The sequence below is a fragment of the Polypterus senegalus genome, chromosome 10, assembly GCF_016835505.1.
Source record: "Polypterus senegalus isolate Bchr_013 chromosome 10, ASM1683550v1, whole genome shotgun sequence".
Taxonomy (NCBI): Eukaryota; Metazoa; Chordata; class Cladistia; order Polypteriformes; family Polypteridae; genus Polypterus; species Polypterus senegalus.
Window position 1 is genome coordinate 111,270,369 of NC_053163.1, and position 12,358 is coordinate 111,282,726.

A 12,358-nucleotide genomic window follows, 5' to 3' on the forward strand; every position below is an offset into this window, starting at 1 on the left:
ATTATATGGTAAAATCAAGCCCCGCGGGAGAACTTAAACACGAGTATATACAGTATTTATTAGAAAAGGATCTAGATGAAAATAAATAGGAAAAAATAATCTTTATGAAATTTAGCATGGATAAACACAATGCACAATAGACAAAATGTCATACTCTTAGACAAAAGATATAATTTAGGAAGCCAATACAATTGTTATCCAGATTAGTTGAGTAGAAAATACTGTACCAGCGTTTTTGGATGAGATTTTGCTTTGGCTGGTAAAAAAAACTTTGTGCGTGCTTATAATAGTGTTCTCCTATCAGCCCCAGCACACTCCTATTGGGTGATAGTAATTATAGTCTCCGTATCAACTCTAGTTTTTACAGTTACAACCCCTCACCCCAAAATGCCATATAGCTTATATTTAAGTTGGATGCATGACAAAATAGAAGCAAAATTTTGTGAAAACTCGTTTAGCACTTTTTGTGAATTTTGTGTCTTTACTGAGCAAACAGACATACTAGCAGATTATGACTTTATTAATATAGGCGTATATAAAGTACAGCAGGTCAGGTCAGGTTGGGGAGCATGCACTGATACAGCACGTTGCTGCACCCACCACATGACGAAACAGCTTGGGATCCCTACCCCCAGGAAGACACGCGGTCCAGTCCCACCTTTCAGAAATGATCCTCTGTCTGCCACAGCCATGTGTTATGTGGGCATCGCCTTCGCCTGGTCCAGCCACTCGGATCCTCAACAATGAGGATCCTATGAACCGGATCACCCTCGGGGAATCTTTGCACAGTATACCTAAGACCCTATAAAGGTTAGAAGTGGCCCTTCTCCTAGACTACTTCTAGCCAGACTAACCTCTGCCTATGAAAATCTGTAAAGTGCTAAGAGACAACTTATTATGTTACATGCTAAATAAAAGTAAATTGTAATAAACTAAAATCCTTGAAGATGCAGTGTGGTCAGATTCCTTTCTCTAACTGGCCTATTTCTTTTCAGTCACAGGCAGAAAGACATCCACTAAGACAACAAAATGGACACATTCTCGATGAATGGCCTGGAAAAGTCAGCCTGGACTACCTAGATTTGGACTTTAACTTGGTCTCTCCTTCTCCTGCCCAGCAGGTAACAGCCCCTGTCAAAGTAATGTCTAAATGCACTTTCAGATTGAAGAGCTGAAGATGCAATAGGTAAAAACAGATAGAGAAGAGTATGATTCCACACACAAAACAAGTACCAAAAAGCAGGGAATATAATGAAACACACATACATAAAGGTTGCGAGGCATACAAATTCATGAATATTTACAACTTGGAAGAAGCTGAGGGGCACACATAAAATGGGGTCAGCAACAAATACAGTAGAAAAAAGCATTTATATTATATAGAGCCTTTCATGATGAACCACACACCAGAGTGATTTCCATGGTGGTTACAGACTGTATATGGTGATCTTATCACTCGAAGTGTCATAGTGTGTCATCAGTGAGTACTGAAGCTTTGTCATTCAGCTTCTTAGGCACCAGGCCACACTGCCAGCCTACTGTAAAAGATCTAAAAGCTGGCTCTAAAAGTAGCAGATATTAGGAAACATAGCCACGCGCACAAACACAGAGGAGCCGATTGTTCTTTAATATATGCGCCTCCTTCAGAGCGAGGTGCGGCCTGGAGTCACGATTAGCTGATTAGAATTGCTGCTCTTTCATCAGCTATCTGCTACTGACGGGGAGGTCAGAAGAGTGGATCTGATGTTATTAGAGTCCTGTCAGTTATAGGCCTGATGCTGACTCGAAGAAGGGAGGGGGCAAGATGAAGCTTGGGCTTTACTGTACAGTGGAAATCTGTAGCAGAAAGGCATGTTATCTGCTATGTCTGCCACAATGGAAAAGGACAAAATGAGAAGCAGAGACATTTTTTAATCACTCCGCTAGAGGGCAAGAAACCTGGCTAAAAAAGATGTGTCTAAAGGCGTTAGGAGGGTGTGCAAGACCTAAGAATGCTTCTGTGCAACTCACATCTTAGAGATGTTTCTCCTAGTGAGGGGGCTGAGCTCAACAAGATCCTAGTCTGAGCACTGGCAGGATTTCAGAGGGCCCACGGGGTTCAGGATAAATGATGTCAAACAAGATCTCAGACCGAGCCATAAAGACAATGAGCGAGGGAGAGAGAGAGAGAGAAAGAGAGAGAGAGAGAGAGAGAGAGAGCGTTGCTAAAAATATCGAGAGCTTGACTGTAATTACGATGGGGTGATGACTCACGTAATGTTCTCTCAGCGAGTCCCCATCCTTCTGAGCACTTCGTAAAGTCTGTTTATATTAGAATCCTCTCTCTTGCTACCCACTCCTTCTCCTTATTTGATGCAAATAAATACAAAGGAGCACAGAAAGTAGGTGCAGGGCTTGTTATACGGCCCACTTTCCAGAAGAATTAAGGTTTTGTTTACCCCTAGGTCTACACATCCCAGTCCAGCATGCAGTTATTCTTCTGAAAACTGTACAGCTTTCTTACACACCCACATCACCCAGTTTTTCAGCACTTATGCAGCCACCAACTCGTCATTCCTGTTTAACCCTGCCTGGAAGTGAAGTTCAGCAGGCTGAATCACACAAAGATCGGCTGTGGCAAAACACATGTGCTGATGAGAAACAATCTAGGTGAGGTACCAGGTGGCTACACGCTTGAAACAGACTGTATAATGGATTCCAGCAGATCAGCTACTGGAATGAAACAAGTATAAAACAAAGAGTTATGAGAAGGAAACAGGTCCAAGTCTTTACTGATAAAATCATGTTATTAGTCTCCACAGAATGCCTGTTATAAGTCAAACAAAGAAGAATCTTTAGGTCTCACCGAGAAGTCTGAAGCACAACTGATACTGAAACTTAAAAAGATCAACTGTGTAATAATATCAATTAAAGGAATATTGATAGATCTCATATTAAGGTAATCTGGGTCTTAAGCAAAAGAGTCAATCAAGACCAGCAACCCAGATTTTATAATAGCACTTGTCCTCAAGCTGTAAGATAAACTTAACATCTGGAACCTAAGAGTCGTCAACATTAATTTGATGAATATGTCAATGTGTGGTTGTGAAAAATTGTTTTTTTGGTAGAGGCTAAGGAATGATGATTACTGTTGTCCTTATGCTGTATGCTTGCTTTGGTGTTTTATTGGGATGAGCTTCAACAAGGCAAAAGTCACGTGACTGACTTTGTTGTTGCAATAAAGTGTTTACTATAGATTACATATTTGTACTGCATCATATATAACTAGACTTTACACAGAAGGATCTGACTGGGACAATGATGGTTTGATAAACTGTGACACAGTGTTATTTTATAAAGGAAAATGTAATAACAAAAATTTATTATCAAAGTATTTTCAGATCTCATTTTGGATATTATGGGTGTCTACTCATCCATCTATTTTTTTTATCTTGCTGATTTGATACAGAGCCACAAAGTAATAAGTCCATCCATCCCGTTATATCCTAACTACAAGGTCAAGAGGGTCTGCTAGAGCTAATCCCAGCCAACGCAGTGCGCAAGGCAGGAAACAAACCCCGGGCAGGGTGCCAGCCCACCACAGGGCACACACACACACCCACACACCAAGCACACACTAGGGACAATTTAGGATCGCCAATGCTCCTAACCTGCATGTCTTTGGACTGTGGGAGGAAACCGGAGCACCCAAAGGAAACCCACGCAGACATGGGGAGAACATGCAAACTCCACGTAGGGAGGATCCGGGAAGTGAACCCAGGTCTCCTAACTGCGAGGCAGCAGCGCTACCCACTGCACCACCCAAAGTAATAAGTGTATTTGATAAATGATTATTATTTAACTGAATAAAATTAGATATACAGTACATCTCATTGAGGCATAACTATAATATGAGGCAATGCGATTGTAACTCTCAAACATTTTTAGTATGGTACAAACTAAAATGCGTCTGATATTGGTATAGTTTTTCTGTTATGGAGAAATAAGGGCCTAACTATAGTCTAATTTCATTCTGAAAGAAGGGACTAAGAGTCTAATGCTGATCGAAATATAGTTCTCACTTGAAGTTATCTGAACTTTCATATATGGTAAAATAGCTTCAAAAGTTTTTTTTCATAAATATACCCCCTGGAAGAATGTATATGCTCTCTATCTATCAATCAATCTAGCTGAAGTAGTATTTCTGAATCACTGGGGACTGCCACTGGTGGGTTGTGAGTTGCATCTGTTTATAATGGTAATGGGATGCAATGGATTGTAAAGTGGGTTGCAGTGGGTCACCACTCCAACGATTGTGCCTGATTCCTCCACCCCCCCAACTTTGACATTCACACTCATATCTACAAAGGGCAAGGGGGGGTCCCAAGCAAAGGGCAAGGGGGGTCACAAGTACACTCATAAGGGTAAAAGTGGGATGCATTACCAAAAATGTGCTTGATGTGTAAAGTACAAAATACAGTTTAGTTCAAATGTTTTCAAAGTGACACAAGTAGTTTAGGTCCCTTTGGTTATTGTACAATTCCAGACAAGAGTATGGCAAAGGCATCATATACAGTAAATCCATCCATCCATTTTCCAACCCGCTGAATCCGAACACAGGGTTACGGGGGTCTGCTGGAGCCAATCCCAGCCAACACAGGGCACAAGGCAGGAACCAATCCTGGGCAGGGTGCCAACCCACTGCAGGACACACACAAACACACCCACACACCAAGCACACACTAGGGCCAATTTAGAATCACCAATCCACCTAACCTGCATGTCTTTGGACTGTGGGAGAAAACCGGAGCGCAGACACAGGGAGAACATGCAAACTCCATGCAGGGAGGACCCGGGAAGCGAACCTGGGTCTCCTAACTGCGAGGCAGCAGTGCTACCACTGCGCCACCGTGCCACCCTATACAGTAAATACATCATTATAATAATTATTATTATTAACAACAATGTACAAATAAGAAAGGAATGGGTTAAACAGATTATTTATGGAAATAACACATGGGTCAGGGTGACAAGAAGTACTGTAATAAGGGTCTTATTTGGATGTAATCTAGTACTGATATGGGATAATAGGGGGGTTATTAATGATGAGTGACATGGAGTAATAGGGCTGAACTATATGTGGTGACTTTATGGTTAGTATTGCTGTTCCACAGATTTAGTATCTAGTAGATAGATAGATAGATAGACAGATAGATAGATAGATAGAGTGCATCTGGAAAATATTCACAACACCTTATTCCAAAATGGATTAAATTCATTTTTTTCCTCAGAATTCTACACACAACACCCCATAATGACAATGTGAAAAAAGTTTAGTTGAGGTTTTTGCAAATTTATTAAAAATTAAAAAACTGAGAAATCACATGTACATAAGTATTCACAGCCTTTGCTCAATACTTTGTCAATGCACTTTTGGCAGCAATTACAGCCTCAAGTCTTTTTGAATATGATGCCACAAGCTTGGCACACCTATCCTTGGCCAGTTTCGCCCATTCCTCTTTGCAGCACCTCTCAAGCTCCATCAGGTTGGATGGGAAGCGTCGGTGCACAGCCATTTTAAGATCTCTCCAGAGATGTTCAATCGGATTCAAGTCTGGGCTCTGGCTGGGCCACTCAAGGACATTCACAGAGTTGTCATGAAGCCACTCCTTTGATATCTTGGCTGTGTGCTTAGGGTTGTTGTCCTGCCGAAAGATGAACCGTCACCCCAGTCTGAGGTCAAGAGCGCTCTGGAGCATGTTTTCATCTAGGATGTCTCTGTACATTGCTGCAGTCATCTTACCCTTTATCCTGACTAGTCTCCCAGTATCTGCCACTGAAAAACATCCCCACAGCATGATGCTGCCACCACCATGCTTCACTGTAGGGATGGTATTGCTGTGGTGATGAGCGGTGCCTGGTTTCCTCCAAATGTGACACCTGGCATTCACACCAAAGAGTTCAATCTTTGTCTCATCAGACCAGAGAATTTTGTTTCTCATGGTCTGAGAGTCCTTCAGGTGCCTTTTGGCAAACTCCAGGCGGGCTGCCATTTGCCTTTTACTAAGGAGTGGCTTCCGTCTGGCCACTCTACCATAAAGGCCTGATTAGTGGATTGCTGCAGAGATGGTTGTCCTTCTGGAAGGTTCTCCTCTTTCCACAGAGGACCTCTGGAGCTGACTGAGTGACCATCAGGTTCTTGGTCACCTCCCTGACTAAGGCCCTTCTCCCCCGATCGCTCAGTTTAGATGGCCGGCCAGCTCTAGGAAGAGTCCTGGTGGTTTCGAACTTCTTCCACTTACGGATGATGGAGGTCACTGTGCTCATTGGGACCTTCAAAGCAGCAGAAATTTTTTGTAACCTTCCCCAGATTTGTGCCTCGAGACAATCCTGTCTCAGAGGTCTACAGACAGTTCCTTTGACTTCATGCTTGGTTTGTGCTCTGACATGAACTGTCAACTGTGGGACCATATATAGACAGGTGTGTGCCTTTCCAAATCATGTCGAATCAACTGAAATTACCACAGGTAGACTCCAACTAAGCTGTAGAAACATCTCAAAGATGATCAGGGGAAACAGGATGCACCTGAGCTCAATTTTGAGCTTCATGGCAAAGGCTGTGAATACTTATGCACATGTGCTTTCTCAATTTTTTATTTTTAATAAATTTGCAAAAACCTCAAGTAAACTTTTTTCACGTTGTCATTATGGGATGTTGTGTGTAGAATTCTGAGGAAAAAATGAATTTAATCCATTTTGGAATAAGGCTGTAACATAAAAAAATGTGGAATAAGTGATGCGTTGTGAATACTTTCCAGATGCACTGTACATAGATAAATAGATAGATAGATAGATAGATAGATAGATAGATAGATAGATAGATAGATAGATAGATAGTGGAGGAAAGTATTCAATGTTGGTGTGTCATTTACCCCTGAATGAGATTAACCAGGTTTAATAATGTTTTTAATGTTTTGGTATAAGTATGACAAGGGTAATATTGTTCTAGAAAAGATGTAGTTACAGTAAATCATTCATATGAAGTGGTATAACATGAGCCCACTTATGAATCACTTTTTTGTAATACAAAGAAAAGGTTCAATAGTGATGAGTTAACAAAGTAGCATGATATAATGTGGGTCTCTTTTGAGTGTAAAATGGCATGCTATATATAGTGCTGACACTGATGCAGTCATGGAAGATAAGTATTGTTTTATGGGTCTTATTTAGGTGTAATACAATTCTGTTTCAGTATTTAATTATAATGCGGATACAGTAGTGATATGCGTTCATGTGGATGTCATTAGTGATTTCATTATTTGGAAGGAACCTGGAGTGCCTGGAGGCCAGACCATTCAAAGAAAAATCCCAATTGAAAATCCAACAGGGAGTTGGAAGCCTGGAAAGTGAAAGTGTTACCTGCTGTCTTTTTTGGATTTCGTAAAATTCTGAAAAAAAGTAAAACTAGTCTGACATAAATGTAATCATAGGAGTGTCATGAAGTATTATAATATCTTTCTCCTTTATCTGTGAAACATTATTAATGGAAGGTAAGAAGTGTCTGATTCCAGAGCAGCTGAAGGGATGATACAAAACAAGTGGGTTTCTAGACCAGGATATGTGTCTGAAACTGATAACTCCTAAAAATTATGAAGGCTTCATGCATCAAACTATTCTGATATGGATGTTGTATGAGTTTTACTGTAATATAGTGCTGAGAAGAGAATGGTAATGGCATGTGATGTGAATTTAAACCACACTCAGCTAAGAAACATAATGACGTTGTACACACCTAATTTGATGATATGCAGCTCTGGAGGCTTTCATGAAATGGTGTGTGTCTGTTGAGACTGCAGTTTTAGTTTAATACCCCTCAGATTTTTAGCCGTCACTTAAATTATATTTGACCCAAACCCAGGGGTCCTTCATACAGTGAGCAGCATGATAAACTGTATTCATAAATTCAGACGTCTTAAAAAGTCTAAGGATAAGACTAATCAGATTTTCCCCATGGTCCAGAAGAGGGCACTTTAATGTTGGAAAAATATAATGCATATTTCTTATTTAAATACATAAGGCTGGATTAATAGTTTCAGGAGGCTGGAGCTGGCACAGTAGTTCTTTGGAGCCAGAAGCATTTGCACTTCAGGGTGTAGTTATGTGGAAATCAGAACTGGTGATGTTGAAAAAAAAGGAACCAATGTCAGCCAACATAAACATCCTTATTCACAGATGCACCTAAAATTCCTGTTAATTTACCACTAAATGAGGTGTTCATCCTTTAGCAAGGATGCTGGGATATTTTGCATATTTACTCCAGAAAAAAAAAACACTTAATGATGTATTTATACTGTATGGATTAACATTTGGCACTTTTGAGGTGAGTAAATGCACAGACAAGGCAGGCCATACTAGGCAATCAAGCTCCATGGGTAAATGTGATGTAGTTGTAGACCAATAAGTAGGCCTGGATAAAAAATATTGCTTTTCCAATTAATTGTTGTTTTTCATGAAAAAAGATTCAATATTGATTCTTAAAATCTCAACATCTATCTTGTGTATCTCCATCCTGCTAATTACTATATGCAGAATTTGCTTATCTTAATTTTTAGTGTGCAATCCAGTAGATGTTGCTAATGCACTTGTTAAGGCTTTCTACAGGAAAAGCACTTTGCTACCTCACATAGGATGAGAAGGGTCTGGCTGCAGTACGACTGCAAAAAATGGTGTGTCCTCCTCAACTGAAATCAGTGCCTTCAACACTTAACTTAGATGTGTGGACTTCCTCCAGGTTCAACCCTGTGTTGGTAAAGAGCCATATATGTAAGCTGTGCATTACAGAAGTGAAGTATTGCTGTAACACAACAAACTTGAGAAATCATTTATCCCGGTGTCACTCATAAACATAATCTCAGTCAACATCCAAATGAGTAGAGCCTAAACAATCTACACTGGAGATGGTGGGCAGTTCCTAGCTTCCATTTAATTTGCTTCATGCCCAAAAAATAACTGAATTTATAGCAATTTCTATCTGTAAAGATATAAGACCTTACATCGTAATGAGGGCTTTCAGGAAATGATACAGGTTTTCAAACTGCGGTATTCTACACCAAACAGAAAGTAAATGAGAGAAGTCATTGAACCCAGGCTTGGTGAAGATTTTAAGTAAAGCATCGCCACGTCTCTCAGTTCAGCGGACAGAGTAGCCCTAACTTGCAACAGCTGAACATCCAGGGCAGCAGATTCCTACGTGACAATCACATGTCACTACATTAAAAATGATGGGGCACCTGTGGTGGATGTGTTGCACACAAGCACGCTGCATGCCAGTCACACCAGGAGCAACCTCACTATCTATACGGTTTACAGAGCTGCTGAGATGAGTGGCCGTTCTAAAAATCTTTCTAGCATTTCCAATGTGCTGTTCCATCGAGTGACCGCATCAGTCCGAAGTTTGTGTGTTGGAAAAGTTAAAAAAACGTTGCTTCTTTATAAGTATGTGGCTAACTGTAATGCTACAGGGGGAAAAGTTTGCAGTGCTGCAAAGCAAGCAGGCAATCGCTGGAATTTTCACAAGAGCCTGCGACACCAAATTAAGTGTATGTGCAAAGCAGCTGACGTGAAGTAGCTCCATAAGCTGTACCGTACGGATCATATTAGCGGCGTTGTCAGTCATGGTGTCTGGTTCTTTTTATTTTATGTCCCATTCATCCAATGCTGCTGTCAAAATGCCAGCACTAGATTCTAATTTTAAAAAGGCTTCCTTTTTGTCTAAAGAGGAAGTGTGAGGACACATTTTCAAGACGGATTAACATGATTTCTACACGTGAGCAACTGAAGATACGTGTAACTTGTACAATTATAGCAAGACACAAGACTTTCCGCTGTATCTTTAATTTTGACTAATTTAAGATTATTTGAAATGTCTAGTAGAGGAAAAAATTTGGCTAACAGTTCAGTTGAAGGGTGTCTACATTCATAAAACAAAAATAGGTTATTGAATAATATATTTATTATTTATTAATATTGAATACTTTATTTATTATTTAAGAAGCAATACTTGATTATTTTATAATAATATTAATTAGAAGATGACATAGATGTTTTATAAAGTTGATGCAATTGTATTGTATTAAAACTAGGAGTCCCCCTAACATGTGTGGACTCTGATAGGGCAATACATACTGTATGTTAGTTAAATTATGGTGAATTTTGAATGAGTGCATGACCGTGAAAGTTATTTATTTTTTTATTTTTTTAAGAGCAATGATATTTTCTTCCTCATCTTCCAAATACTGTTAACTATTTACTATGTGGACAGCCTTCAAATAGAGTGTTACTGAAACTTGTTACATTATATTAATGTTCTTTATGTGTGGTTAAGTAATCTCTAAAAAAAAAACCACCACTTCAAATATATCAGTGCACGCTAATTCAATCAAGATAAATTCAATATCAAATCAAAACGGGGTATTGTGAATCAGAACTGAATCGAATAGGGACATCATTACCACAGCCCTACCAATACTTTCCTAGTATTCCTTCATAGTCATTCCACCAATTTTTATATACAGTAATTGCTTTACAGCAAACATAATTCCACCAGAAGCAGTACAGTAAAGTACATTGATTTACTTTACAATATATACAGTATTAACATATGTAAAATGGTTTTTTTTTGGTATTTGGAACACTGTACTAATCCCCAAGGGGAAGTTGTCTAGCTGGTTATATTAGTTTTCCATGGTCATGAAGTGATACAATACTAAGATTTAAACTTTCAGTGTTTGGCCATAAGTGCTTCAAGGGGACATCAAATACTAAAAGACAATACATTGTTTTTCTGGTTTTTTTTAGAAGCTGTTCTTGCTGGATGAGGAGAAAGTGGATTATGTCCTGGTAGACGAAAAGAAAACACAGGCTCTTCAGAATACAAAACAGGAGTGGACAGATGTTAGGCAATCAAAGGCGTGACTGGCAAGAAGAGAAGATGGAATGGAACTGGTGCCAGGATGGGGTTCACCTTCTATCTCCTTTATATTTCTGACTGAGCTTGCTACTGCCACCTGACAGGCATATGAAAACTGGATTGTCCACTCACCTATGCTCAGGGATGAGGACTACTGATGGGCAAATACAAGACAAGCAGATGACAGATTTTTGTCCAAAGCTACCACTTGACTGAATCATGGCAGCTCTGCTGTACCCAATGTTGCTATAGCCTGAGGCACAAACTGACTCTTCCTGTATCGGTACCACTGTCTTCATGATAACTAACACTAGGGTTCGAAGGCGCCTCAAGGAGCATTTTAATTGGCATTTTCACAGTGGACACTGTGGGTGTGACATCCTGTGATCAACTTCTTGACTATTGCAACCAGGCTGCCACACAAACTTTTGTTTATGACAGCAGTGGTTTTGGGAGATACAGATTTGATCCTGAATATATGAGCATTATTAAGGGGTAAGAGTAGGTTCTGAAAGCTAAATGTGGAGGACTAGATGTAAAAATGTTTCTCTCTTTTCTGTGGCTAGATGGGTGAGGTACAACACAAGCTCTACCCACTGACATTTCATGGATTTTCCCCTCCACTGTTCAAGTAACAATTCATTTTTAATCTGCTGCCCTTTCAGGTGAACAGCATCCCTAATTTGGTTACAGAGGTACGTATGTATAACTTACAATGTAACATATATTAATCTGTCAATTGCTTTTCATGGGGCGCTCCATTATAAAGTGTATGTTATCAAATTAAGATACAGAGGTTAATTAATTTATTTTTATTGATGTGGTGCACACAGTCACACACAATGAGGTTATGGTACGGTATAAGTATAAAGTATTAACTCTATATATGCTAGATGTCTTGGGGGTTAGCACTAGCATTACATGCTCAAAACCTACATACGGTGTTTATTAAAAGTATTCTGCCCCTTGAAATTTTTCACATTTTATTGCTATGCAACAATTCATTTGGTTTGTTTGACATTTATTAATAGAAAATGACTCTTTAAAGTCAAAGCTGAACGATTTACAAATAAAAACAAAATAATTTATCTCATAAGTATTCCCCCACTTTCATATGACAAACCTAAATCATCAATGGTGCAGTCAGTTGGTTTAGAAGTCTCATAATTAGCTCAGTGGAGGTCCCCTGTCTGGAGTTTCAGTGAATTGTAGCATAAATGCACCTCATCTGAAAGGGCCAACTCGAGGTGAATCATTATCATGGCCTAACCTACACAATGAAGACAAAACAACACTCCAAGAAACTCAGCGAGTAAGTGATTGAAAAGCACAAGTCAGAGGATGGATACAAGAAAATATTCAAGTCACTAAATATGGCAAAGCTGTAAATCTGTCCAGAGCAGGCCCTAC

At 39.6% G+C, this 12,358-nt stretch overlaps 1 protein-coding gene across 2 annotated transcripts in view; it reads left to right on the forward strand.

Annotated features, from left to right (window-relative positions):
• gab3 (GRB2 associated binding protein 3) overlaps nucleotides 1-12,044 on the forward strand; it is an 80,952-nt gene extending 68,908 nt beyond the window's left edge. For both annotated transcript variants that reach the window (XM_039766319.1, XM_039766320.1), the window contains exons 9-10: nucleotides 996-1,121; nucleotides 10,837-12,044. In XM_039766319.1, coding sequence (XP_039622253.1) covers nucleotides 996-1,121; nucleotides 10,837-10,953 — 243 coding nt within the window. In that variant the 3' untranslated portion in view covers nucleotides 10,954-12,044. The remainder of the gene's footprint in view (nucleotides 1-995; nucleotides 1,122-10,836) is intronic.
• The last annotated feature ends 314 nt before the right edge of the window (nucleotides 12,045-12,358 follow it).